At 34.9% G+C, this 25506-nt stretch overlaps 2 protein-coding genes across 4 annotated transcripts; both read left to right on the plus strand.

The window, feature by feature from the left end:
- Nucleotides 1–9074: 9074 nt before the first annotated feature.
- Nucleotides 9075–11242, plus strand: LOC132157693 (prostate-associated microseminoprotein-like). Of its 2 annotated transcripts, none has more exons than XM_059566996.1 (5): nt 9075–9126; nt 9635–9740; nt 9837–9945; nt 10069–10212; nt 11116–11242. In XM_059566996.1, the coding sequence occupies exons 2-5, from the start codon at nt 9635–9637 to the stop codon at nt 11198–11200; spliced, it is 444 nt and encodes a 147-aa protein (XP_059422979.1). In that variant the 5' UTR covers nt 9075–9126; the 3' UTR covers nt 11201–11242. The 2 variants fall into 2 exon arrangements, with proteins under 2 accessions (XP_059422979.1, XP_059422980.1); XM_059566997.1 differs by having other exon boundaries at nt 10072–10212.
- A 1426-nt stretch (nt 11243–12668) lies between these two features.
- LOC132158127 (C-Jun-amino-terminal kinase-interacting protein 4-like) lies at nt 12669–25484 on the plus strand. 2 transcript variants are annotated; one of them, XM_059567409.1, is made up of 27 exons: nt 12669–12888; nt 13385–13579; nt 14181–14301; nt 14428–14498; nt 14596–14663; nt 14827–14896; nt 15006–15163; nt 15590–15852; nt 16369–16426; nt 16557–16709; nt 16851–16890; nt 17022–17149; nt 17810–17866; nt 17956–18090; nt 19303–19429; nt 19609–19692; nt 20690–20737; nt 21122–21263; nt 22203–22245; nt 22931–23011; nt 23104–23171; nt 23252–23400; nt 23491–23662; nt 23842–23955; nt 24065–24163; nt 24266–24358; nt 24470–25484. In XM_059567409.1, exons 1-27 carry the CDS (start codon nt 12790–12792, stop codon nt 24577–24579), a joined length of 2946 nt encoding a protein of 981 aa, XP_059423392.1. In that variant the 5' UTR covers nt 12669–12789; the 3' UTR covers nt 24580–25484. The 2 variants fall into 2 exon arrangements, with proteins under 2 accessions (XP_059423392.1, XP_059423393.1); XM_059567410.1 differs by having other exon boundaries at nt 17813–17866.
- The last annotated feature ends 22 nt before the right edge of the window (nt 25485–25506 follow it).

The raw sequence follows: 25506 nt of genomic DNA on the forward strand, positions 1-25506 counted from the left end.
GAGTGACATACTAGTTTAAGATCTGTGTTCAGAACATAATGCTCCAGTCTTGTGGGAGGGGCTAGTGACAGGTAACTCTGATTATCGGTACACCTGCACGCGAAAGACCGGTTGTGAGTCCAGTCCAGCTTCTTCTTCGAGTCCTCCATCATGAAGTTCCCTGCACTGCTGTTGGGTTTCCTCCTGGTGTGTAGTTTGGGGATCGCTGGCTACATCCACACCAGACGAAAGCAGGAGACGCACCTGAGCAAACAGGCTTCATTTCTAGATATTAAGTTCAGAGTGACCAGAGATGTTCTGGGAGAATACCAAGATCAGCTGATCCAGACCAAAACACTGATAGAAAAAACGAAAAAAGAAGTGGACAGTCTAACCAAAGACCTGTCCATAGCCAAGACCTTCGCAGAGAAGAAAAAAGGTGACATTGCTACATGTAATGGAGACAAGGTGAGCTGTAGAATGCGTTTTATGTTTTATGTGCTCTCAAGTATTAATATAAAGTCTTAATTTCTTCGTTGTATTACCATTGTACTCAATGGTCAGCTATTGTGAATGACAGTATACCTTCAAATCCATGTAAACCTATGTGACACGTGATTTATTATAACCTAGCTGTTTTTTCTTCTTCAGAAACGACTAACAGATGAAACTGCTGCTTCTGAGTCAGAAAAGAAACAAATTCAGGGTGAGTTGCCATCTCTTTATTTCCACTTTTAACAAGAAGACAGTTTGGACATTTTCAAAGCCCATATTGGCAAAGAATAATATGGAAGATGAAACAGTTTCTGATTGTATTTCTTTTAGCTAGATTTGTCAGTTATAGTAGGCTAAAGCCCATGAAAATATACTGCCCCCTTGCGGCAATAAATGCAAAGCCAGTCAGTCATGCCTGGATAAATCTAGCTAATGATGCATGGTGTAAGTCATTGTTAAGTCGAATTAAATCTAAATGTGCTGACAATAGCTTACATAATTGCTCTTATTACACTCATGTTTTCTGTCATTGTTTGCTTTAACCTTTTTACCTAATTAACACAAGTTATAAAATATCTATTGTATGTGTGTGTATGTATTATATATTTTTCTGTTCACAGGTGAGTTTGTGAAGGAGAAGTCACATTGGGGAACAGAGGCTGAATCTCTAAAAAAACAAATGGAGCAGTTGAGCACGCTTTGCAAGTACATCGACAAGACGTCCGATGAGGGAAAGTGAGTACATTATTATATAATAAATCTATTTTCTATAGATCCCCCACCTCATGAAGCTGTTAGGTAACGTTAGCTGTGTTTAAATGGGTGCCGAATCTGTTGATTGGTCATTGACGGTGGTTCTGTGGGTTCATTTATGCATTAAAACTTGTAAAATTAAAACACAAATTTTTTTATTTAAATAGAAATAAAGTTTATTCTGCAGGAATAAAGTGTATTCTGCTAAACATTAACACTGCTTAACAATACTTCTTTCCTTATCCAAGGAAACTGTGTAAAATAACCGATGAGCCAAAACAGCCAGAGGTAAAGCCCAAGGAAATACAAGAGGTAAAACCTAAGGCTGAGGAACCAAAAGCCGAACAGCCAAAAGTAAATGTGGAGTGAAGAAAAAGTGGAACACAATACCACGCCAGCGTCCGCTGGAGAATTGAATAGGACAATGTACTAACTTGAACGTCTTGCTTGGGTTGATCTGCAGCATTCCAAAGGCATCCCTGAAATGACACACACTTTGGGTTCAAAGTTTGACTGACATCACGCGTGGTCTGTCATATTCCTCATTTGTTTTCTGACAAATAATTTTTGTGTTCATGAGGAATATGGGATGATGCATGTGCATTTTTTATATATCAATTGAATTTTGATGTCCACTTCACCCACAAATAATGAAAAACATGTATTTATTATTTGTTTAAAACGTTGCCTGTGTCCCAATGTGCATACTATCCATCTTAAATTCAAATGTGATATTAGAAATTCTCAATACTAGTTAGGGCAGATAGGATGGATAGTATGCACATTCAGTTTCCTTTCCTTTTTTCTTTTAGAAAAATAGTGTTAGGTTTCTTTTCTTTCTGGTTGTGTTTGATTTTTTTTTTTATACTACTTTATCCCCCCCCCCCCCCACCATGTAGTTTAGCTTGCCTGTGTTACAGTGTCATTCCGACCCTCCCTCAGGCTCATTCATACGTCCCGCTTGTATCGACCAATGGGAAACTCTGACCCTCTCACTGTCACACCTAATCATCCTCACTCTGTTCCCCTGGTAACTATTGTTCTGCAGAGTTTAACCAATCTGAGCCTTCAGTGACGCAGAAAACCAGTGATGAAGTTGTGAGAGTGGTTTACTCTTGCTCTTCTTTGTTGTAGGTTTTGGTTTTATGCTGACACATTGTAATGTCTAATGTGAAAAGATAAATAAATAAAGTCAGAGTATGATTAGACATTTCTTTTATGTATTCTTCCAGTAAATGGACGTTTACCACTTCGCAATGTAAAGCTATTTAAAATACTTGTCTATTATTTACAGTATCTATTTAAAAGACTCAATGTAGTCTGCTTTTAATCTTATTTGAACATAGTGGCTTCACACTTTAAATTGTTATGCTGTTTAACCAGTTTGATGGGTGTGTAAGTAAAGGTTGGGTATAATGTGGTTTGAGATGAAACCCAACAGCAGATTTAATATACTGTACTGCTCCACCTTCTGACAAACCTTTGACAGTGTTTCTACAATTAACAGGACATTTTTCATTTGGGTTTTAAATTAATATTTTGGGTTCATTAGAAGTTAGGATTAATCAAGGGCATATATGGCATGATTAAATGTCCATTTTAATAAAACATTACGTTTTCATTATTAAAAGTTTTTATATAAAGTAATACTAAGATTATAATTTATGAAACCGCTGGTTTAGGTTTGTCTGTTAATTTAATCTGGAAAGTTGTTTAAATTAATTCACCAAGTTTCACTTAGATTTTTATTAACATTTCATTTTAATTCAACCAAAAATAAAGACTCACCCTCGCGTCACTCCAAACCTGTATGACTTTCTTCTGTGGAACACAAAAGAAGATATTTAAAGAAATATATATATATATATTTTCAATGTAACCAAAACTGTTTTGTTACCATAATTATTTTTTTTACCCTAAACGTACACAGAATAGGAGAGCTATTTTCCACTTTGAAATCATATTGTATATGTTTTGTGGCTATACTACTGAAACACTGAGTATTTATAACATTTACGAATTGCCTTTCTGTAATCCAGATTTTTGCTTTTTTTTTTTAAACGAAAGAAAGAAAAAAGAGAGACAAGTGGAAATTAAGTGCATATGGAATATTCCATTTATGCTGCTGGTTTTATGAACGTCTTAATTTAATTTGATAGTTTTTGAAATGGTAAGGATAACGAGTAAGTCTTTTTTTCTGTTTTTCTACATTAAATCATGCTTTGTCAGAACAGACCATATGTGAACTTAAGTGGCTCATATCTACTCACACTGTGTGCATCCCTCCCCTCTCTTTTCTCTTTCTGTTAACCCTCGGGCTCACAATTAGGGGAAACAATTAGTGTCTCTCTTCCACCCCATCTCGTTCAGAAGGTCAAAACTGACGATAACATCTGCTTCACTTCTGATTTTGGGCTTGTCTTACGTAACATTTAACGCACTTAATGTGAAATTTAAGCAATATAGAAAACAATGGTTTCAGTGCTGTTACAGGAAAATTATGTTTCCAGATAGCAGTCCAAAAATAATAAACAAAGTAGAATAGATGGTAACAATTGTGTTTTTTTAAAGGAAAGATTACTTTTTAGAAATGATTAAATTATATGGCATTACAAAAAATATGAGATTTATTTTTAGACATTTCAAATAAATATTTGGTAAAATGTTACTTTTATATATTTCTGTATAGTGCACATACTGCAATTGTTCTATAAAAATGAATAAAATAATAAGATATAATACTATTCCCTGGACAGTATCAGCAAAGGAAGAAAACCTGTTTTAATTTATAAATGCACTTATTTCTGCTGGGCATTGCAGCAAGCAGGCTATACATCCAGACTGATTTCAAACCTGTAATTCTTCAATAGGAAACTCTTTTTTTCGCCCACCCTTTGGAGTCTAACACTTTTGTAACAGTTGTTTTATGTTTATGAAAATTGTTCAAATTAGTAATATTAGTTTGATTTTGATTTGTAATTTCAGTCATTAAGCAATTAATGATACATTTTCCAGGTATGAATTACATAAGCAGAGGCCTTTTTCATTAAAAATTAAAATGATCTTTTGAATGAAGCTTCATTATTGCTTCATTTCCAAGAAATTGCATGTAAAATGTGTAGATAAATATTAAGCATGCATCCAGTTTTTCAAATCAAATACAAAAATATAATACAATCTCAGGTGTCTAACGAATGCTCAAATTCACAGTGAATTTGAACATGAAATCCAAAATACAATTTTTCATTGCATTTATTAGGAAAGACACTTGATGAGAACTGAACAGACGGTTTCTCCGGCGAGCCGTGGACTGCACTGGGTCACCTTGAGAAGTTATGTCAGCGATGATACAAATGAATGTTAGAGTGAAAGGACGTTTAGTGTCAGGTCAGCAAAAGCAGCTTGGGTGAATTTAGCCTTCATATTTATTTGGGGAGAATTTAATTATGGTAAGTCAAACACAAAAAGACTAGAAACTAAATGACTTGCATCTTGTTTAAGAGTTGTGCACAGTGGTGGAAACCCCTTCAGAGAAGCAAAAGGACAAACAGGGTTTTATGTTAACCCCTACAGTATTTCTCACCTTAGATGAAAAAATAAATAAATAAAAAATCTCATCCCATCCAGTCATAAAGAAGTTCTTAACCATTTACCCTCATGCCTTAAAGCGTGCAACTCTCTCAACATCATAAGCAAGATTTCACTAAATTGTATGTATATATAATATTGGTAAAATGTTCCTTATTTTATTGAGGATGATAATGCCAGACCATGGGGTAAAAGGCATTTGGAATATTATTTGCATTCATGTAAAAGGCTTTTTGTTTTGCAACAATTTTCTGCATGTCTGCTTTTATTGCAGATTGGCTTTTTTAGTTCAATTTTTGCATTTAAAGTGCAGTTTCATATGATTTGAGAAATATAAAATCTGCTAGATCTATAAATACCATAGACACTTTTATGCATTCCATGCACTGTTCAAAGATTTAATGTTTTGTATCTTATATGCTCACACAGGTTGCATGTATTTGATCAAAAATGCAGTATGAACAGTGATATTATTACAATTTTAAAAAAAAAATCATTGCTCTAGTCTTCAGACTCACATAATCCTTCAGAAATTATGTGAGACCTTGGACCACAAAACCGGTCTAAAGCCAAAAAACATTGTATGGGTCAAAATTATTGATTTTTCTTGTATGCCAAAATAATGTTCCATGAAGATATTTTGTAAATTTCCTACTGTAATTATATCAAAACTTAATTTTTGATTAATAATATGCATTGCTAAGAATTCATTTGGACAGCTTTAAAGGAGATTTTCTTAGTATTTTTTTTGCACTCTCAGATTCCAGATTTTCAAATAGTTGTATTTTGGCCAAATATTGTTCGATCCTAATAAACAATACATCAAAAGCTTATTTATTCAGCTTTAAAAATCGACACTTAAGACATTTATGCTGCTTATTATTTTTGTGGAAACTGTGATACATTGATTCAGGACTCAAAAGAACAATTTCTTTTTTTTTTTCTTTGTGAAAGGTAAGCTTATACTGCCACCTTTGATCAGTTTAATGTGTCCTTGATTAATACAAATATTGACTTCTTCGAACAGTATATTATTCCCATTTCTAATCTTCAACTTTAAATATGAAGCAAACAAGCACCATTGAGTAACACAACTGACGTAATTGTGGTCTTCTCCATTATCTAAAACCAAACAGGTGATGCTTTTCCCCAGTCACTCTGATATCACTATTAAATAATTGTTGTGGGTTTACAGCTTTTATTTGCAGTCTCAGAAATATATAGGGAGGAAGTTTGTTTGCAGGTTTCATACAGGCTTGTCTGACTGTTGCCCTCTGTGTGAGTGTATGTGTGAAATCACATCTATTGATCAGCCTAATGCAGGAGGAAGAGCCGGCGGCAAGGTGATCAATGCGCTCTTAATTAACCCCTGTGAGAGAGCATGTGTCTGTCTATACGCTGGGGTCTAGAAAGGGTGCTAAGCTTTGGTCAGGGGTGTATAAATACACCCATCCCAACTGAAACTTGTGACATTCATGCACTTTCTAACTTGCTGCGGTGCATGACATGCTAACATGCAAATTATAACAGAAGACACTTTCAAGCAAAACTGACTTAAAAACATCGAGGATGTGAATGATTTCAGCCTGGAGTCTCAAAACTGTGAGTACTTTTGTGTGAGTCTGTGTGTGCCAATGCATATGAACATTTTCATGTTCGTTACATAAAAAAACAGAATGATTTCATTTCTGTTTAGCTTACTCTTTAGAACCTCTTAATTTATCTTATGTGTTTGTTGGCCAGGTAAAGAATCTTAATATTACTGAAATGAACATACTAAATAACAGAAATGTAAAAAGTCATAGGTTTAGGGGTATAGGGTGAAAGCATAATTAGCTTTGTGTAAATATTGCCATTTTGCACTTCAATCATTTTATTTTTATCTCATAATTTTTCTAACTTAATTTCCGTTTCAGACGCTGTACGAGATGATGCTGAGGTTCGGATACGTCAGGGACTGTGTGATATGTTTGATATTCGGTTGCTTTCCTTATATCACGTCAACTAAATATCAGACATATTCCTACAGACTCTGGCACAAATCTTCCCATTCTTGGCCTCTCTTCATTCACCATCTGGGTTCATCAAAGATTTAGTTATTTATTACTTCCTTGATTGCTCCTTGAACAGGTTTATAGCATTTAAGCAACATCACTACTCAGTAAGACACACAATAACAGATTCATTTATGTTTTTCATGTCTTAGCTTTCATTTCTTTACAAAAACTTTCTGTTGCTCATTTATGTTTAAATTTTTTTTTCTTCATAACATTTTTTGTTCAAAGTTACCTTGACTATAGAAATTTACAACTGTGCTAGCTTAATTGCTGCTGTATTATACAGTTTAGGTTTTCACAGTGATGCTATGCAAGAACCATTTTTAGGTTCCCAACGAACCATTACGTGAACAATTATTTAAACAGCCTTTTTTTAATGGTTCTAAAGTACTCTTTGTGGAATGTAAAGTTTCCATGAATGTTAAAGTTTCTTTGTGAAACCTTGCCAATAAAGAAACTTTATTTTTAAGAGTGCATTTATAGATTAAGTTTTGAATTCTGTTTTCTTATTAATGTTTTCTAACTGAAACTAAATGGCTAACTGCAATGTAATAATTTACATTTACTCATCAGTAAATATACCGTAGGTATGACAAAGACGCATTTATTTCAAGAGAAACTCACATAGAGAAAATATTGTTAAATACAATAATATTACATTTTCATTAAAATACTCAGTACTATTGAACCTTTTGTAGTTCTAGTATTAAACTTGTAGTACTGAAAATGTGTGTGGGTGTTTAAAAAAAAAAATTCACTCTAAATAAAATACCAGTGTTTATAGATCTAATTTTTAAATTGTCATAAAAAAGACTTTGACCTAGGAAATTGGCCAACAGGTTTTCAGTTAAATGGGCTTGGTCTAATTTAACAATACTCACACTATTGGCATCCACAGTCTAACAAGAGCATTATGGGCCATCAGATTTCACAATTTATAGTCTGACTCGGATCAAGGGCGATGACTCTCTTTCAGACCAGCTTTCTTTGGTTCTCAAATCATTTGAATCACTATCTGATTTGGTTTGTATATCTTATAACCAGTTGTGTAATTATAGTAATAAATAAGAAATCTCTCTCTGTGTGTCTGTGTGTTACCCTTTAACTCATGACTCAGAAAGCAGTCAGAAAGTGTATAGTCCATGCGCACAAATGATGTCAGCTATACATTTTTATAAGGAAACTGCATATGATTTCATGCTATTTCAGTCTGAATAGTGAAAATGAATGATGGAGAAGATGAAGTACTGTATATGCCTAAAGCATTTGTTTGGTCATTGCTCTTTTTTTTGGCAACAGCCGATCGGTAAAGATTTAATCACTAAAGGTATTTTACTCAGCTGTCATACAGAAGTAGTTCAATCCATATTCTTTTTGTAAAAAAAATCCTGGTTGTTAAAAATAAACAAAACTGTAATACACCTAATAAAGTACCATTGAAAAAATATCTTGAGATGATGCATTACAAAATATTCAGATAAAACGTATATTGTAAAACATGTAACTACTAGCGTAATATTTTTACATAAGTTATTTTAAAATGGTTCCAAAATGTTTTTGTTTTTTCAAAGTTTTCTCAATTTTAACCCTGAATATATACATAAACGCATGCTCAATATAACCCTACAGACGTGGATGAGACGTGATATTTGTCATTGATACAAACAAATCTCAATTTTATAATCTTGTTCTAATTCACTGCTCATGTACAAAAAACGAGTATAGCTTGAAGGGCCAGAAATAGGACATCAAGGATGTATTCATGCGTTTCACAATTTCCCCACAGTGTACACAGTTATTTATTAACAGATTAGTGTAATTGCATACGCGATTACATCAATAAGACTGCATAAATATCCATTTTGACACTGAGTAAATATTGTCATACCATTTTTAACAAGCTTGTTTTTTTTTCACTTTTTTCATTTTACTTTAATTGAAAATGCCTTTACTCTTAAACCTCCATCGCTGTAATGTCTAGTTTATCATTATCTGTGCACGAAAACACAAAAATAATATGCACTGTTTCTTGAAGCAACATAAATTAAATTAACTTCAATTAAAAGTAATAGCTTTGTGTATTAAATGCATAACATCTTATTTATCTATGTGCGTTATGCTCAAGTAGGAGGGTCATTTATGCAGAAGTACAGTATAAATATGAGAGATCATGGAGCATCATCACAATAAACTCAAGAGACTCTTAAGAAAGCACAGGAAAGATCACTATACGAGACAAGATTCACAGGGAAAGGTAAAAGCTTCACTTCCTTTAAGTCTAACATTTTGTTTTTACATATCTGAATGTGTCTTAATTTAGGGATCGGTTAGTTAGTCTGTCAGGAAAAAGATATATAATGAAAAAATATAATTAATATAAATTATCTAAAGCAATAACTACAGTGATAAACAATAATAATGTTATACTCCAAGCTATAAGTTTTACTGTAAAATAATAATAAAGTAATACCAAAAAACAAGATTCAAAGGTAAAAAATATATTGTTTTCGCTGACGGTTTAATAAAATGTTATCAATTCTCTATAAAATTGGAACAAAAACATTTAGTAACCGAGTGAAAAAAAATTTACCATTAGTATATTTCGAGAGAGACGAAAGAAACCTTTTGAAATACTGTGATGCTCAAAACAGTTCAGGATTTAAACAAAGCTTTGAAACCAAGTGCTGCATGCAAACTTACTCTTCACTCCAAATGATATGTAATAAAGGCTAAATAATAACTGAAGAGCTGGATTTTTACAGATGGGTTCAAATGGTCATATACTGCTGATCGCAGGCTGTCTGCTGAACACAGTTGCTCCAGCTCTCTTAGTGAACAGAGGCGGAGAGTGCACATTCAACACCAAAGGTACATCACCGCATTTCAAACAAATGGCCTTAATCTATTTATGTGTGGCACTAATGTGTAAATACATAAACCGTTAAGTCTTTGTGCTATTTTTAGGCACCTGTGAATATGAAGGACAGGTCTTTGGCATTGGCGAGAGTTGGATTACTAAAGACTGCTACCAGTGTGTGTGTATGGAGCCCTTCGGCGTGGGCTGCTGCGATCAGTACGTCTGCACTTCTGAGCCTACAGGAGGTTTTTTACGGAAGCTTTCCAAGCTGTTTGCATGTGCTGGGGCAAATCTACCCACTAACCTGCATTTATTCAGTGCATTTTCTCCCCCTGACAGCAGCTCCCTACCAGTGGACTATCCCGAGTGGTGTGAGGTCATCAGAAAGCCCGACTCCTGCACCAGTGTGGCTGTGATGAGAGCCAATCACAAACTCCCTTGTCTTTATGGGAAGTGGGGCAGGACGCGACCCGAAACATGGAAGTCTGACAATGATTTATTGTTCTAAATGAAATGTTAAATATCACTAATTTAGGCTTGCAGTTTTACTTTTTTGGGAATTGAAAAGCATCAGCCAAGAACCTGATGTTGAAATACGTTGATGTTGAGAACCAATATAATGTAACTATAGCTTTATCTGTTTAAATAAAGCTGCTATACACAGAATTTATTTTGGGATATAATTCTCAGCCATTTCATTTCACTTCACAGAGAAGGTTTTGTTATTAATGGAACATGCCACTGTATAAAACGGCATATAATATTAATAACAATATCACCATAATTTCTTTATGTGGTTTTAATATAGATTAAATAGTTAAGAAATGCAGTTGCTCTAAATATACAGTAGCTAACTTTGATGGACCTATAATTGCAGTTAAGCAATTACAAACAAATTAATGTGTGATGCCATAATTGTTGATGCTTGAATATATAAATAATTAAACAATTGTTGATTATAGGCTAATGTTGTTATTCTTTAGGCTGTTTATTTTGGACTTATTTTCCATGGGAATGCCATCTTTGAATTTTTTTTTTTTTTTTTTTTACTAAATATGAGGAATGTTTAAAACCTGTATTGGTTGCGACTTTACAATATTATACATATAAACATTACAAAAAAACCATCTAAATTAAATATAGACAAAATGCATAACATTTTTTTTATCAAAGCTTTTTATTTTATTTATTTATTTATTGAAACAAAATATGTAAAGGTTTTAGCTTGACAAATGCAGTAAGCACAAAATATATATAAAATTAGTAAATATCATGACAAAATATTGCATTTTTGGCATTACTTATAAAACAATGAAACTTTTTACTACAATGCATTTTGTTATAATTTAAAATGGACGTTGTTTCCAGAGTACCGTATTCGTTCAGTGTGTCCAATATTCTTTTGTTAAGTCGGTGGCAGCAGCAGAAGCTCTGTCTCGGTTTCCTGTGCTCTGTCAAGCAGCGGATCTGAAATCTGATCGCAATGAGTCGCTGTCTGTGGAGCGTCCGCAGGTCATAATAAACATGAACGCAAACCTAAAATCTAACGGTGATAAACTCGGTCAAGATAAAACCGTTCAACCTTTGATTATCTAAAACCTCTCAAACACACAACTGGAATGTGAAGTATTTAGCCAGGTGTGTTTGCTTTTCTACCAAGAAGTCACATGATAAGTCTGAGCCATCACGTGTCAATGGTCAAGTTTCAGGAAAGTTTTCATTTCTCGTCGGAGAAAACCCCGCCCATCTCCCGTCCATTCTGCATAATAATTGGTTCTTATTCAGTGATCTTCTTTTTGATAGGTCCAGACTGACGTCACTCAAACTGCTGACGCTCTAACCGCGCCTCCTTCTTTAACCTGGTTTAGAGTAATTGATATCGTTTCTAACGCGAAGGACTTGAATTTCATCCGCATGAACTTATAGACATGGTGTCCGAGCCTCACTAATATGTAAAGGTGAGTTGATAAATATGCTACAATCACAATAAATAATCTTTTACTTGTGAAATGTACCGCTAAAAGACCAACTGTCAATCCAGGCACAGCGTTCAAGGTGTTTGCCGACGTCACTCAAAGTTTACTTGCCTTTCTGTTGAATATTAAAGTTTATTTTTGTACTTTTGATTCACTCGGTAATGTTTCTTTGAGTCTGAGAGACGTGTTTACCTTTATGGGGTTAAAAATGTGTTTGCGTGCTTATGCATGTGCTTACAGTATGTGCACAAATTTGCATGACGTTGTTTTGATTGTTTAAATAACCTTTTCACTAGCTTGTTCACTATTTAGGGTGAACTAGACAAAGAATATAAAAACATTTATTTACATATCTCTAACTAAAAAACAAGCATTATATTTGGGTGAGCTACACACAATTTAATAACAAAAGTTAAGTTGTAGGATTTTACAACATCAGATCTAAAACTGCAACCAAGCAGTTGAGCTTAACACGTTTTGGAGTGCTTGATCACGAAGATGGACACGATTTCTGTTAACATTTATGTAAACGTACAGTATTAGAGAATTATACTTTAGGTTGTGTGCCCCATTTTATGTTTCACTTGAATAGTCCATGTACTCTTGCTGTCAATGTGGGGTATAAATAGTGCATAAATGACAAGTGGTTCAAAATGGTTTACTAATGCTACTACCCTTTTTTATTCCACCAGAATGGACACCAAATCACCTCCAGACATGAGCAGTGCTGACTAACTGAGGCCTTCAGTCAGTTTAGTCTTTGAAAATGAATTTGAAACAGAAAACGAGAAGCATGGAAGAAGGGAAATTCACTGGAAATACCATGTGGCTTAAGAAAATAGTTCTGCTTCTGGGTAGATATTTATAGGGGCAAGAAGAGATATTTCAGTAAGTGCATATGCAGTCACTAACACTCTACCATACTATTTTCATCCTTGTTTTGGTACACGCTGAATCCATTTTAAGGTAGTGAAAACAGTGTGATTAAAAAACGAAGAGTTTTGGGTTGAATAGCAAGACTGGGGGTACATTCAAATTATAGTTTTATTAAATAAGCCAGTCATAGAACAGAGAGCTGTGAAACATGGATTATGGTGACAGCGCTCTTTGTGGAAGCGGAGAACTGGAGCTGGATCCGGATATTGTGAGCGAGGAGGCGGGGAAACTGTATTCGGAGCTGCAGGTAACCAATTAAGAGCCTCCACTTTTATTCACTGACCAATTAAAATAACTCTTAAGGCCTGTTCACACCAAGTTTTACAACTCAAAAATTCACACCGCAACGATAACACCAGATTGTTGGAATCACTTTCAGAGCTCTTTTCCAGCTGATGAATGATAAAAACATTGACAGTCAGAATCCACTCGACTTCAAGGAGCTCGAGCATTTCAAGTTTGCAGACAACATAACTGCAAAGTGCATTCATAATAAACAGAACATAGTTGTTCTCGGTGTAAACAGGACCTTTAGAGGCATTTTTATCATTTGCCACTTTGCACAAGTGCGAAGTTCAGAGAGCAGATGTTTCGCTGACTTTCATAAGGGAAGTGAGCCGTAGTATTTTTTCCCCTTTATAAGCACAAGTTATATGTAGAGCTCTTCCTGTGAGTGCAGCTGCCCACTGAGATAAGAGCATTTAATGTGTTGGGGGAATACGATTCACGCTGTTTCTTTGTAGTCGGTGGTGGAGACTCATGGAGCTGGTGTGGTGGAGTCACTGCTGCCCATCCTCGTCTGGGTTCTGGAAGGGCTGGCGAGCTGCAGGGCTCAGCTGAGAGAGAGAGAGGAGGAGGCCGAGAAAGAGAAAGACGAGAGAGAAGAACTGCTGGAGAGGTATCAGAATGAGAAAACCCTGAGGAGAGAGAGCCAAGAGGTGAGACACAATGGTGGGAAGGAAGAATTGAAGCTCTTCTGTGACCTTTTAACCTTTTTTATTATTATTTTTTTTTTCTCCAAAAATATTTCAACTTTAAACGTGAACTGCTTTATATTACAGAACTGTAGTTTGGGATTTTATATTGGCACCCATAGGCAGAGTTAGTGGCCCATTCATGCATTCAACAATTATGGGTTTATGGGAAGCTTAATACTCCATAAACAGAATAAAGCTATTTGTGACCGCCTGGATAAGTTCTGTTCAAATTGGTCATATTTCTAATTGACTAATTGTTTTTAATATCCATTATAATATGTAATTATTAATTCACATCCTATTTATTCAACTACATTGAGTTTAACAAAAATAATAATAAATAAATATATTATTATTATTATTATTAAATATACATTTAGCAGTCAACCGTGAATAATACGTATATCTTAACTGATGCCATCTCATGTGAGTGTGCATGATTTGAAACATATTTATTATGTATTTCATTGTCATTTCCTTTCTTATTACAAGTTTTGCACAAAGTTGCACCTATTAAATGTAAAAACTTTTTAAAAAATGAAACTTGTCTACATGCTGTCAGCGCTATTTGGAGTTGGATGACCAGTTTGAGCAAGAGAGGAGGGCAATGCGTGCAAGAGAAAAGGAGAGAGAAAAGAGAGAAAGAGAGCTGGAGAAGAAAGCCAGGGAACAAGCTGATCAATGTGAGTCTCTCCGAATAAAACCTTTCACCCTTCTGCCCTCTATCTGCCCATCTTGAATGGTAACACATTGGCATGGTCTATTTAAATAAATATTTGAAGTATATAAGCATTGTCTTTTATTTGTAGTGATGGCTTTGGAGGAGCAGAAAGCAAATCTGACACGAGAGCTAAACTCAATGAAACACACACATAACAAGGTCTGTGCATCTGTGTTAGTTTAGCTTGAGCTTGTTGGTTACTTTACATTTAAATTGCTAAAATATATTTTTTTCAATCTTCTCTTTTAATATCCAGTTAGTACTGACACACCGAGATCTGCTGGAAAAGAAAAAGGAGTGGGAGAGTGAAGCCTTCACTTTTAGGTAACACACACTTCCCCTTTCTTGAGAGGTAAAGGAATGCCACAATGTGGTACACATTTCTTGCTTGGCATGATTTGCAAAAAGACTAAAATTTCCTGTGCATTTGAGAAGGTAACAATTAGAGTGTTGTTAAGTGTCAGCGGGACATTCTCCTTGTTTGCAGGAATCATGTGCACCGCAAACATTCAGAAGCTGTTTCTACCCACGGTCAAACAGAAACCTCCACTGAAGAGGTTCATTTGTTGTTTTCTCCAAACATTACTTTGCATATTTTTGCATTAATGTCTACTGTTATACAATAAATGTCTGTACTTTCATAACAGCATCCTTTTTATCTTGCAGCATGATCCAAAAGCTGGCAGTGCCCCTGATTCCACTGCGTCAGAAATGAGCAAAGTGACCGATGCTGAAGCTGATAATAATAACGGTCAGTCCTTCATCAGTGACATCATAAGCTCCACCCCTGAGCTGGCTCATCTGAAGGGCTTTATCCAAACTAGGTACAGAAATCTATATAACATCTCATTGTTTTGCCCTAGACTGTTGCAGTTTTGACCATGTTGAATGTTAATTATGTATATGAAAAAATATATTACAATAGAAAACAGTCTTGTAGTTTTTTTTTATACTGTAAAGGACTTAAGAATCTACATATCAATTGTTTTTATCTTCCACTTTGAGTCCAGGAAGTGAGTGGGCGTGGATCATCCTGTTGTTGTTCTTTTATTTGGTTTACTTTTAAGTCATGTTAGATGATTCATTGTGATTCTTTTCCTTCATGGAAAAACAAGAAGAAACACAATCTGAGTTATTATTGATTGTGTTTCTTTTATACAAAAATCTCTTTCCAATAAACGTTATCTTTTTATCTTAGTTTTTTTTTTTTGTCTTTTTGTTCACCTCTCTCTCTCTTTTGCTCTCTCCAGCTCCACTGTTTGCTCAAAGACAGCAACTTCTGATTTAAACTCCAGTTTGCTTGATGAAATGAATCAAGGCCAGCAGGATAAGGGAGAGGTGGATGAAGACCAGAAGGTGAAAGATGGAGATAAAACAGAGGAGGAGGAAGAGATGGATGATGACTCTGATTGCTTGGAGTGGGATTTGAGAAATACAGACTCTGTGTTTTCAGAGTTATCTGAACTCAGCAGTGAATATGTCGAAAATGTCGACCGGGGGGCCAGTGTCAGAGGTACAGTACTATCATGTGTCTAATTTGAATGTATGTGTGTTGCTTAGAAGAACAGGGAGAACAGCATCAAATCCTTTTTTATCAAATCTTAAGTTTTTTGTTTATTATGCAGCTCTCTGGAAGACTTGATTCTGATTGGTCAATTGCAGCATTCAAATATTTTTGTATAGTGACCACTAAACTGTAAATTTGGCCCTCGCTCTCCTGCACTGTATCACTCCGTTGCCCCTTTCTTTTCATATAATAAAATAATTTAACCCCAAGCTAATATTTCATGTCCATTCATTTATTTAATTTTTTTGGTACGGCCTTGTAATAAGCATTCAAATGTACAGTCAGCTGGATATTTTTGTAAAATAAACCATTTCAGGATCATTTCAGAACCCCTTATTTATTTGAATAAGTTTAACACTAATAATAACCAGCTGACTTTGCATTATGCTTTACTTAAATATAGATCCATCACTGTCTACAGATGTGTGTGGTTGAAGCTTTGTGTTTTTGTTTGGTTTGCAGATAGCACAGAGCAGTTCGAGCAGATTCTTTCTCAGTATGAGGAACTAAAACACACTCAGTAAGACAGTTTTTCTTATCAATCTGTTTGAGGCTCTGATCATGACCCGTATTATGTTTTATTATTCAGTTTTTCCTCTCTCTGTGTCTCTACTCGTGTGTGTGTATCCCTGTCTGTGTCTCTGTCTCAGTGAAATGGTGGATGCTGCTCGTAAGGCCCTTATATCCCGGGTTGAGGAGGTGACCAGTGAGAGATCTGCCCTGACTATGGAACTTGATTCTTGCCGTGAAACCATCAGCCGACTGGAAGGAAAAACCAAAGAGATGGAGGATGAAATCAAGCGGTAAAAAAATCTCTCAAAGAGTAATTTTCATCTGTTTTGTTACTTTTAATGGTTCAAATGAATAGGTTTGTTAACAGTCTGTGTTTAGCTTGTTCTGTAATATGTTTTTTTATGAAATGGCTTTTTATATTTTTAAAACAGGTTACGAAAAGAGCTTGAGACAATCTCAGAGGACCCTGATGTAAGTCTGTGATTGATTTTAGTTGCATTCCTGAAATGTTTATGGACGTCACTATTCTAGAAATGATACTTTTTTTAGTAACATTGAAATCAGTCACTAATTCCTTCCTCGTTCTCTCTTGCTCTCTCCAGGCTTCACTACCTACCTCCCTCCGTCGCTTTTCTCGTTCTGAGATGGCCCGGGTGGTCATGGAGAAGAATCAGTACAAAGAGCGACTGTTCGAACTGCAGGAAGCTATGCGGCGTGCTCAGCTTCAGAGGTGTGTTAAATTCTCTCTCCCTTGATGCAAATCTTATACTGACTGAACAGTAAACTGACTGATCTGTTCGCCTTCTCCGTATGTGGAGCATTATGGGTATTAATGATGCAACAAATCATATGGCTTGTCTGTATATTTGTAACTTTGAATGAAGCCTATAAATGTAATTTTATTAATAAGATTCGGGAGGAGCGCGTCAGATACTTAGCCTAACCAACACAGGTGGACCATAATCAAGTAATCAATCCCATAGTATAAATATCGCTGACTTACCTCTATCTATTGACGGTTTATCAGCATCCCTCCTCCACCCCATCTCCTCACTTCAAGTTCACTTTATAAATAGACGGGGAAGGGGGGGTACTCTAGGTTCGGGCCATTCCCGAGCTCGGAGCCCTTCCCCGGACAGCACGCCAAATACGCATTCCATACCTCAGCTAATTATATGTAAGCGTGAACTATTGAAATAACTTCCCAGAAAAATCTCTCACTCCTGAGCACCTGAGAAACCAAATACCCACAGCGCCCTAAGATTGTGACCTCTGCACAACCAAAGACCTCTTTTTTTGTTGTTGTTGTTGTTGTTGTTTTTAAACAGAACATGAACAATTGTAGTATACACACACACTGATTTATGTATTCTGTCCTCCTGTACTACAGTAGAGTTACAAAAGAAGAGCGCCCCCCTGTGGAAGGGAAGGGAAGTGTCTGGAGCAGGTGAGGTTACTGTATATACTGTACAACTAGCTCTTACAGTGAGTTGCTGCGTGGTATTTCCTGCTGTGAGCCTCTCGTTTTTCTTGCAGGTTTAATCGCTTTCTAGGTTTGACAAAGGGTCAGTTAGCTCCAGCCTCAGCTGTTGCTTTAACCATCTCTCCCACAGCAGCTTCAACTCCAGTGGGGTCTCCACAGCAACTCCCTAGAAAATCACCCCAAACAGAGTGAGTCCTCTTGCAGTAGTAGTTTTAAATACCTGCTAATTGATAGCCATGATAATTATTTTCCTTTGTATTTAAGTGTTACATGATATGGGGATTTCAGGTCTCTAAGACCTGATTTATTGGTTCATTAACGTGTAACAAGTTCTTATAAATGTACTCTTTGTATAAATGTTAGTTTAATATGGTTCTTAAAAATGTTATTTGATTTACAAGAAATCTTAAATTGCCTCGCGGTGCGAGGATCCTCTTGGAATTGCTGTTTCTTATTATTGTAACTTGACACACAGTCATGATGCTGTCTGTCATTTCCTGTTTTATGCTTTTTCCCCCCTGCTCGTTGGTTGCACCATATGACCCTGACCTCCGATATTAATAATCACTGAAGGACTTTTGAAGTACTTTTTTTTTTTTTACAGGGTTAAATTTTTGCCCCAGGAAAAAAAAAATACAGGATAAATAATGATTTAGAAATTAAATACATTATAATTACAGAAGAGGTGTATTCAATTCATTGTATGTGGTATTTGTATTTATAATGTAATGTAAATTTATTTAAATGTCACACACAAATTAATAGAAATGTGATTCACTCAAATATACACTGCGATTCAAAAATGGTAAGATCGGTTTGTTTTTGAAAGATGCCTTTTGTGCTCACCAAGGATGCATTTATTTGATAAAAATAAAGTAAAACAATAATATTATTGAAAAAAGTAACTCTTATGTTAACATATTTTCAAATGCAATTAATTCCTGTGATGGCAAAGCTGAATTTTTACTTCACTCTTATTGTCTCAATATCATTCAGAAATAATTCTAAAATGCTGAAATTATTATAACTGTTAAAAAGTTTTGCTACCAAATATTTCACTACATTTATGCATGATACATTTATATTACAGAAAGTTTAAAGGAACAGCATATTCTATTCATATTCATATTCTAATATTCTATTTTTTAACATTAAAAAAGTCTTTACTGTCAGTTTTAATCAATTTAATTAACTGACCCAAACTTTTGAACAATGGTGTGTATTTGAGAGACTATATATATATATATATATATATATATATATATATATATATATATATATATATATATATATATATATATATATATATACACACACACACACACACAGATCCTCTGTTTCTTGTGCTTTTCATTATTACAGTTTGTTCAAATAGTGAATGATTTTTTTTTCTTGTGAAGAAGTTCTCCATCTCCCAGATTAAGAAAAAGAGAGTTGTACAGGGAGATCCGTTCTCATGTGTGGGGTACTCTGGGTAAAAAACAGCTCCATGGCTGGAGTATGCCTCTCCGTGTTACAAACATAAAGGTAAACGCACATCTATATCTTGTTATCTACAGCACCAGGTATAGAGCTGTCTATGCCCCAAAGTGCATCTGAAACACAGATTCAATTCCAAGTGTGCTTATGAACAATATTTACATGTAATGAATGGAATTATGAATCTGTCAGTTGATTCTGAAAGTGTGTGTGTTTGTGTGGAACAGGACTCTGAACTCCCTCCTGAGCCCAAAGATGTGCCCGTCCTCATCCAGCTGAGACTGCTGGACCAGAGAGACTCTACAGCGAAGGTGAGAGTCCCTGAACAGTCATCCACTGTTACTGTAGTACTATTGACATACTGTTATAGTATTTATTATTATTTTGAAGCTATTATTTATCCTAATAGTCCTACCAATTTTAATATTTCAGCATTAAAGGGATAGTTCACACAAAAATTTTAATTGTCATCATTTACTTACCCCCCACTTGTTAAAGTTTCTTTATTAAGCTGAACACAAAAGAAGATATTTTGAAGAATGTTGGGAACCATGGTAGCCATTGACTTCAAGAGGATTTTTTTCCATACAATGGAAGTCAATGGCTACCGTCAACTGTTTGGTTCCCAACATTCTTCTTTTATGTTCAGCAGATGAAAGTAAGTTTTGTAAATAAGTGAATGCGGACCGAATTTTTATTTTTGTGTGAACGATGCCCTTTTAAGCATTTCATCTAATATTCATATTTTATTTTATTTTAGATTTTTTATTAGATTTACATTAGTTTCAGCTTTTTCTTACAGATAAATGACACCAAAATTCCTCTATGGTAAATATACACAACAGTTACAGTAGATACATTATATTTATTAATATTCATTATATGATTATTTCAATACTAAAAAAATAATTACATACACGTACATGTGTATGTGTGTGTGTATATATATATATATATATATATATATATATATATATATATATATATATATAATGATAAAAAAACAATGACAATGTATTCTTACAATATTAACAATTAGTAGGACATTATTCTAGCTTTATTTCAGTGATCAAAAATTATTTTTGATAGTCTTAGTTTTAGTTAATAATAAAAACATTTCATTTTATAAAGTTTTGTGTCCCAGTGATAAAAGAAGAGAAGGTTAATTCAGTTTAGGATATGGTGACTAATGCCAATTGTGTTTCAGCTTGAACATAATATAATTGGTGCTTAATATCTTGCGTCACAATAGTTTACATTTACAGGGATGTAAAGGATGTTGATTAATAAATCTTTAATCTTTTACAGCTCACATGTGCTGTCGCAGTTCCTCCAGAGATATCAGGAGAGCAGACGGTACGTTCAACAAACCTACACAGTATTTACAGCTGATTAACTTGTACAGGGTTCCCACACCTTCTGAAACAATGCATTACTGGTTGATTACTGTTTTTTTAAACAGAATTTCATACACATTACACTCATAATAAGCAATCTCGCCAATTTAATATTTTTGAACCAAGCATAACTAGAATAAAATTGTACTTTCCCAGTACTGGAAATCCCAGTTTTAAATTTCCCTCATATTTTCAGGTTTCCCATCAATGTGGGAACCTTGTATTACAGAACAGGTTGTTTTCTTGTCCAAAAATGCATTTAACCACCACCTTCATCTAATTACCATGTTGCATGATGTCATTGATGGTTGTAAACATGTCACTCGCCGCCTCCCATCCTCAGTGTTCTGTGTGGGCCGTCACTGGACCTGCATCCAGCAGTGATGTCACAGTGATTGACCCGGCTCGCTCCAATACCATTCTGGATCAGTTCAGCCTCCCACCCACGTCCCCTGCGTTATGCATCTGTGCTGTGCCCCCTGCTGGTCAGTCTGAGCTCTGCAGCTTTGTAGAATTTCCCCAGGTGTTCACAGCTGGATCAGTGGTGCTTGTGTAAGACTTCTGATGTCAGGGGTGATATCTGAGTAATAGTACTTATCTATCATATTATCTAGAGGAATGTGTGCTTTTCTACTCAAGAACACTTTAAAATGTATGCTTTTTTCCAAGAAGGAAAAATACAGATTTTTCTTTTTGCATTTTTAAAGTACACTACCATTCAGTTGTTTGGGGCTTGTAAGATAAATGTATTTGAAAGAAGTATGTGGGTCTTATGCTCAGCTAGGCAGCAATTATTTGATGAAAAATACAGCAAAACGGTACTGTTTTTACATATGATCCCAAACTTTTTCCCACTGTAGTGTACATACTGTATTTTCCAGATAATTGTAACTTAAATCAAAAACATATTTGGTCCTTCTTACTGTGTTAAGTTAATCAAGTTATTTTACTTTTATTTAAAGCCAACAAAACATATTAGTAAAAAATGTATCTGACTACAGCATGGGTCAGTGGTCCTTGACAAGAGACCTCTCATCACTCACTGCAACATAGTATTTGACATGAAGTAGTTACAATATATAACGCTTGCATGCATTTTGTCAATTAACAAATTTTAATTATAAATATAGTTATTTATGTCCTAAAGGTATAGACTGAGAAAACTCATTAAACAGGTTATTTATGAAGTTTACAGTTATTTAAAACCAGTCTCCTCAAGTTGAGGGATTTTATTTATTTTAGCAAGATCCTTCTTTGGTATTTTCTTCACTTTACCCATCATAAACTTAAAAAATACTCTGTAAATAACACCTGTCTGTAGTTTAAATTATATATGCATTATTAACGTTTCATGGCATTTGTCTTCATATGAGAGTATGTAATTCTAAGAGTATGTGTTTTACTTATGTCTGTGCTTGTGTTAGGAGATACTGCAGGGACCGTGTGGATTGGAACACTGGATGGAGGGTGAGGCATGCCATTCTTATTTAATTTTATTTCAGTAGGTTTTTATCACTAACATTAGTTTACATCTACAATTATGCATTAAGCAGATGCTTTTATCCAAAGCGACTTACAGGGCATTCAGGCCATAAATTTTTTACCAGTATGTAATTGAACCCACTACCTTTTGCACTGCAAACACAATGCTTTACCACTGAGCCACAGGCAAATTTTCATGCATAGTTTACAGAAATAAATATCTTCTAAATGCAGTATATATATTGTTTGTAGTTGAAAAAGTTATTATTATTGTTTTTTTTTTTGTTATTTAATCAAAACAGGCCAACTGCAGTTTGATTGATATTATTTGGATTAATTAGTTATGTTTTTGCAAATGAAGTCTTCCTATTTTATATATATATATGCATATATATATATGTATATATATATATATGTGTGTGTGTGTATATATATATATATATATATATAATGTATATGTGTATGTATATATATATATATATGTGTGTGTATATATATATATATATATATATATATATATATATATATATATATATATATATAATGTATATGTGTGTGTGTATATATATATATATATGTATGTATGTGTGTGTGTGTGTGTGTGTACATACAGTATATACTTTTTTTTTCTGCTGCATGGGTTTCAACTGCTCATGTTTCTTTCTTGCAGTGTGCTGATTCATTCGTCCTCCAGCTCCAGGCGCCGCTGTTTGCAGTCCGTCAGTCTTTCTGAGGGGGTTCACTCTCTGACGTTAGTGTCTGTTGAATATTTTTCAGCTTGTGTCACCTGTGGTGTAAATGAAATTCCTGAGGTTTCTAATAGAATCCCTCCTGTTTGTAAAGGTATTCTCAGGGCGAGGTGATCGCTGGCTTGGCCAATGGGACGCTTGCATTCTTCACTCACAGTTCAGGTGTGTTTTTGTGGCTTAGTCTGCTTGGGTGTGTTTTTTAAAATATACATACTTATTACTTGTAATTATAATTTTTCTAGGCGTCTGGAATCTTCAGTCTCAAGAGGTGCTTTCGCTCGGCACGCCACCTTTGCAGCCCGTTCGTTGCTGCCTAGCAAAAGAGGGCTGCCTTTGGGTGGGCTACTGGAATAAAGTTTACATGATCAGTGTGAAAACTCGGAAAGTAGAGGTTGGTCTCTGACCGAAAAAGGTGTCATTGATTGTTCATCTTGTGCTTCACAATCCTCACTCATTCACGTTTCTCTTTCTGTCCATTTAGAAATCGTTCACAGTGTCTGAGCGAAGTGAGCAGCAGGTGCGTTTTCTGTGCACGGCAGGGAGTGGCGTTTGGGCTGCCTGCCGTTTGGATCCAATTCTTAGGCTATTTGATTGGACAACTGGCCGTCCTCTACAAGAAGTAGATTTATCATCCATAGTGACTAAAGCTTTAGGTATTTGTATTTATTTATTAATATGGGTAATTTATAGAATTTTACATGCATAGGTGTCTCTTCCAAAGCATTAGTGAGTTGTTGACTATGCATTAAAAATTAACAAAAGTGACAGCTGATTTTGTATGTGATTTTTTTTTTTTTATTATTTAATCTGCCTGGGTGTCTTCATTTGGCAGGCTCTGCTTTCCTGTCCCTCTCTCCTCTTCAGATCACAGCCTTGACTGTGGTCAGCGGGCGGTTGTGGGTGGGAACAGGAAGTGGGGCAATCTTCTCAGTTCCACTTTCCCTGTGTGAGTGTTTTCCCCCTAACTAAAAATAACTATTCTTAAATGGTTTTGAATTGTGTAACTTCTACAATATATATATATTTTTAATCTATTTTGTAAAATTTTTTTGCAGCTTCAGAGTCCTGCTCTATACCATACTGCTCTCTTGCTTCAGCTCAGCTCTGTTACCATGGCCATCGACAAGCAGTTAAATTCATCATTTCTGCTCCAGGTTCGAAACAAATATTGTTTACATTCAATAACAGTAGATGGGAGATCAGTATTGGGAAGAATTTAAATACTTTTTATTTATTTATTTTTCTAACCAATGCAGGCTGCCGTAGTTCCTCCAGTTCAGCAGATGGCGCTGCTACTACCTATCAGCTCATTCTCAGTGGTGGGGAAGGATACATCAACTTCCGAATTGGTGTGACTTTCCTTTTGGCACAGTTATTATGCCATATATAATTTAAATTTTTAAATTGAGAATATTTTTTAAAGATAAGATTATAATTAAATGTACTATTCTTTTCTTTAGGAGATGATGGAAGTGATGGGGCCAGTGAGTCTGTCCTACAGAGATCAGAACGAAGTCACATGATTATTTGGCAGAGCCCCACCCCCTCTGTCCCAAGCCCCGCCCTCTGAAAGCACTTCAGCTGTTCACTCAAACAGTCTTTAAGCTCTATCTGGATAGGATTGAGCGTACTACATAAACAATGCATCACTTTTCTCCTGTCCCCCTTCTATTGATGCTCCCAAAGAGAAGTAAAGGGCTAAAGTCAAAGTAAATCATTAAGAGTTTTAAGAAATATAATTTTGGACCTACAAATCTTCATTCTGCACTTTCATTTTAGTTTTTTTTTTTTTGTGTGTGATCTAACTTTAAATGATATTGTATTTTTTTTAAGTTCTGTAACTGCTCCACAGACTTCTCTCCAGTGTGCCTTAGTGTGTGTTTCCAAATTCCGCCTTGTATTTGACCCATGACTTTTTTTCTTTTTTTAATTATACACAACAATCATCCTAAATACTGAAACAAAGATGGTTTGTAATTGTAATGCTAGGCCAGGACCTATTAATATATAATTTTTAGTTTATTTTATTTTAAATCATGAGGAGTGATGCAACTGATATGCTGCTGGCCACAACGTGAAGTATTTTCAAAAAGAGTCTGTTGGTTGCTTGTCGTGCATTAGAAAAACTGGAAAAAAACTTGCACAAAGAAAAGTGACATCAAGATTGACACACTACCTGCATTCGGTGACTTTGACATCTATAGTGCACATACTTCAATCTGAACAAAATGGTTATTTTTCTTTAGGTTTGGTGTTTATGGTGAGGTTTTATTTTTCATTTTATTATTATTGGTTTCAAAGTTATTTGTTGTGAAATCAATGGAAGCTTCTGTATGGTGACTTGTTATGCAGTATTTTTGGAATGTGTGTCTCTACCTATTTAATAAGTGAGAGAAAAAGTGACAATGTTTTGTTAACTGGAAAATGTTATGAAAATGTGCAACTTTGTAAATACATTTTCACTCTGATTATAAATTGAGTTTAGTTTTGTTCTGAA

Source organism: Carassius carassius, chromosome 15 (assembly GCF_963082965.1).
Source record: "Carassius carassius chromosome 15, fCarCar2.1, whole genome shotgun sequence".
Classification (NCBI taxonomy): domain Eukaryota; kingdom Metazoa; phylum Chordata; class Actinopteri; order Cypriniformes; family Cyprinidae; genus Carassius; species Carassius carassius.

Bases quoted from the DNA above. Each gene is read 5' to 3' on its own strand.
- LOC132157693 (XM_059566996.1), top strand. From the start codon at position 9,635: ATGGGTTCAAATGGTCATATACTGCTGATCGCAGGCTGTCTGCTGAAC. The intron at 9,946-10,068 runs GTACGTCTGCAC...TCCCCCTGACAG, and splicing joins GGCGTGGGCTGCTGCGATCA to CAGCTCCCTACCAGTGGACT. The intron at 10,213-11,115 runs GTCTGACAATGA...GTATTCGTTCAG, and splicing joins ACGCGACCCGAAACATGGAA to TGTGTCCAATATTCTTTTGT.
- LOC132158127 (XM_059567409.1), top strand. From the start codon at position 12,790: ATGGATTATGGTGACAGCGCTCTTTGTGGAAGCGGAGAACTGGAGCTG. The intron at 14,302-14,427 runs GTGAGTCTCTCC...TTTTATTTGTAG, and splicing joins CAGGGAACAAGCTGATCAAT to TGATGGCTTTGGAGGAGCAG. The intron at 15,164-15,589 runs GTACAGAAATCT...TGCTCTCTCCAG, and splicing joins AAGGGCTTTATCCAAACTAG to CTCCACTGTTTGCTCAAAGA.